This window comes from Gymnodraco acuticeps, unplaced genomic scaffold (assembly GCF_902827175.1).
Source record: "Gymnodraco acuticeps unplaced genomic scaffold, fGymAcu1.1, whole genome shotgun sequence".
Classification (NCBI taxonomy): domain Eukaryota; kingdom Metazoa; phylum Chordata; class Actinopteri; order Perciformes; family Bathydraconidae; genus Gymnodraco; species Gymnodraco acuticeps.
In genome coordinates, this window is record NW_022990709.1 from 17,130 (window position 1) to 18,537 (window position 1,408).

Below are 1,408 nucleotides of genomic sequence, written 5' to 3' on the forward strand. Positions count from 1 at the left end.
CAGACTGAGAGAGACAGGGTCTACAGACTGAGAGAGACAGGGTCTACAGACTGAGAGAGGCGGGTCTACAGACTGAGAGAGGCTGGGTCTACAGACTGAGAGAGGCAGGGTCTACAGACTCACCTGAGAGAGGCAGGGTCTACAGACTGAGAGAGACAGGGTCTACAGACTCACCTGAGAGAGGCAGGGTCTACAGACTCACCTGAGAGAGACAGGGTCTACAGACTACAGAGAGACAGGTCACAGACTGAGAGAGACAGGGTCTACAGACTGAGAGAGGCAGGGTCTACAGACTGAGAGAGGCAGGGTCTACAGACTGAGAGAGGCAGGGTCTACAGACTGAGAGAGACAGGGTCTACAGACTGAGAGAGACAGGGTCTACAGACTGAGAGAGGCAGGGTCTACAGACTGAGAGAGGCTGGGTCTACAGACTGAGAGAGGCAGGGTCTACAGACTGAGAGAGGCAGGGTCTACAGACTCACCTGAGAAAGGCAGGGCGTACTGGTATTCAAGCTTAACGTTGTTTTGGCAGTACGTCTCCTTCGCTGCTCTCTCCTGGGCCAGGATTGAAGGATCCTTGTTCCAGAACTCTGCGTTCCTCACACCGTAAGCAGTGTATCCAACATACTCCCCCACTTTGCTGTCGAACCTGGTGTACTCCAGCTTGTTGTAATAGTATGACTCTATGTACTGGATGCCCGTCAGCTCAGGGGAGGTGAACTCACAGCGGCCAGTCACATATTCCAGATATCCATCTGGAGCAGAGAAAGAGAGTCAGAGTGTGTCTCAGTGTGTCTGTGTGTGTCTCAGTGTCTCTGTGTGTCTCTATGTGTCTCAGTGTCTCTGTGTGTCTCTGTGTGTCTCTGTGTCTCAGTGTGTGTCTGTGTCTCTCAGTGTGTCTCACCTTGTCTCTGTGTGTCTCAGTGTGTCTCAGTGTGTCTCAGTGTGTCTCACCTTGTCTCAGTGTGTCTCTGTGTCTCAGTGTATCTCTGTGTGTCTCACCTTGTCTCTGTGTCTCAGTGTGTCTCTGTGTGTCTCTGTGTGTCTCAGTGTGTCTCTGTGTGTCTCACCTTGTCTCACCTTGTCTCTGTGTGTCTCTGTGTCTCAGTGTGTCTCTGTGTGTCTCACCTTGTCTCAGTGTCTCTCTGTGTCTCAGTGTGTCTCTGTGTGTCTCAGTGTGTCTCTGTGTGTCTCTGTGTGTCTCAGTGTGTCTCAGTGTGTCTCAGTGTGTCTCACCTTGTCTCAGTGTGTCTCTGTGTCTCAGTGTATCTCTGTGTGTCTCACCTTGTCTCTGTGTCTCAGTGTGTCTCTGTGTGTCTCTGTGTGTCTCACCTTGTCTCACCTTGTCTCTGTGTGTCTCTGTGTCTCAGTGTGTCTCTGTGTGTCTCACCTTGTCTCAGTGTCTCTC

General features: G+C 51.6%; 1 protein-coding gene across 1 annotated transcript; it reads right to left on the bottom strand.

The window, feature by feature from the left end:
- Positions 1–253: 253 nt before the first annotated feature.
- Positions 254–777, bottom strand: LOC117556306 (H-2 class II histocompatibility antigen, I-E beta chain-like; the record flags this gene model as incomplete). The annotated part of the gene is given in 1 exon segment (XM_034231611.1): positions 254–777. A coding segment is annotated over 1 exon segment (330 nt), but the record flags the coding sequence as incomplete, so codon positions are not given.
- Between the last annotated feature and the right edge of the window lie 631 nt (positions 778–1,408).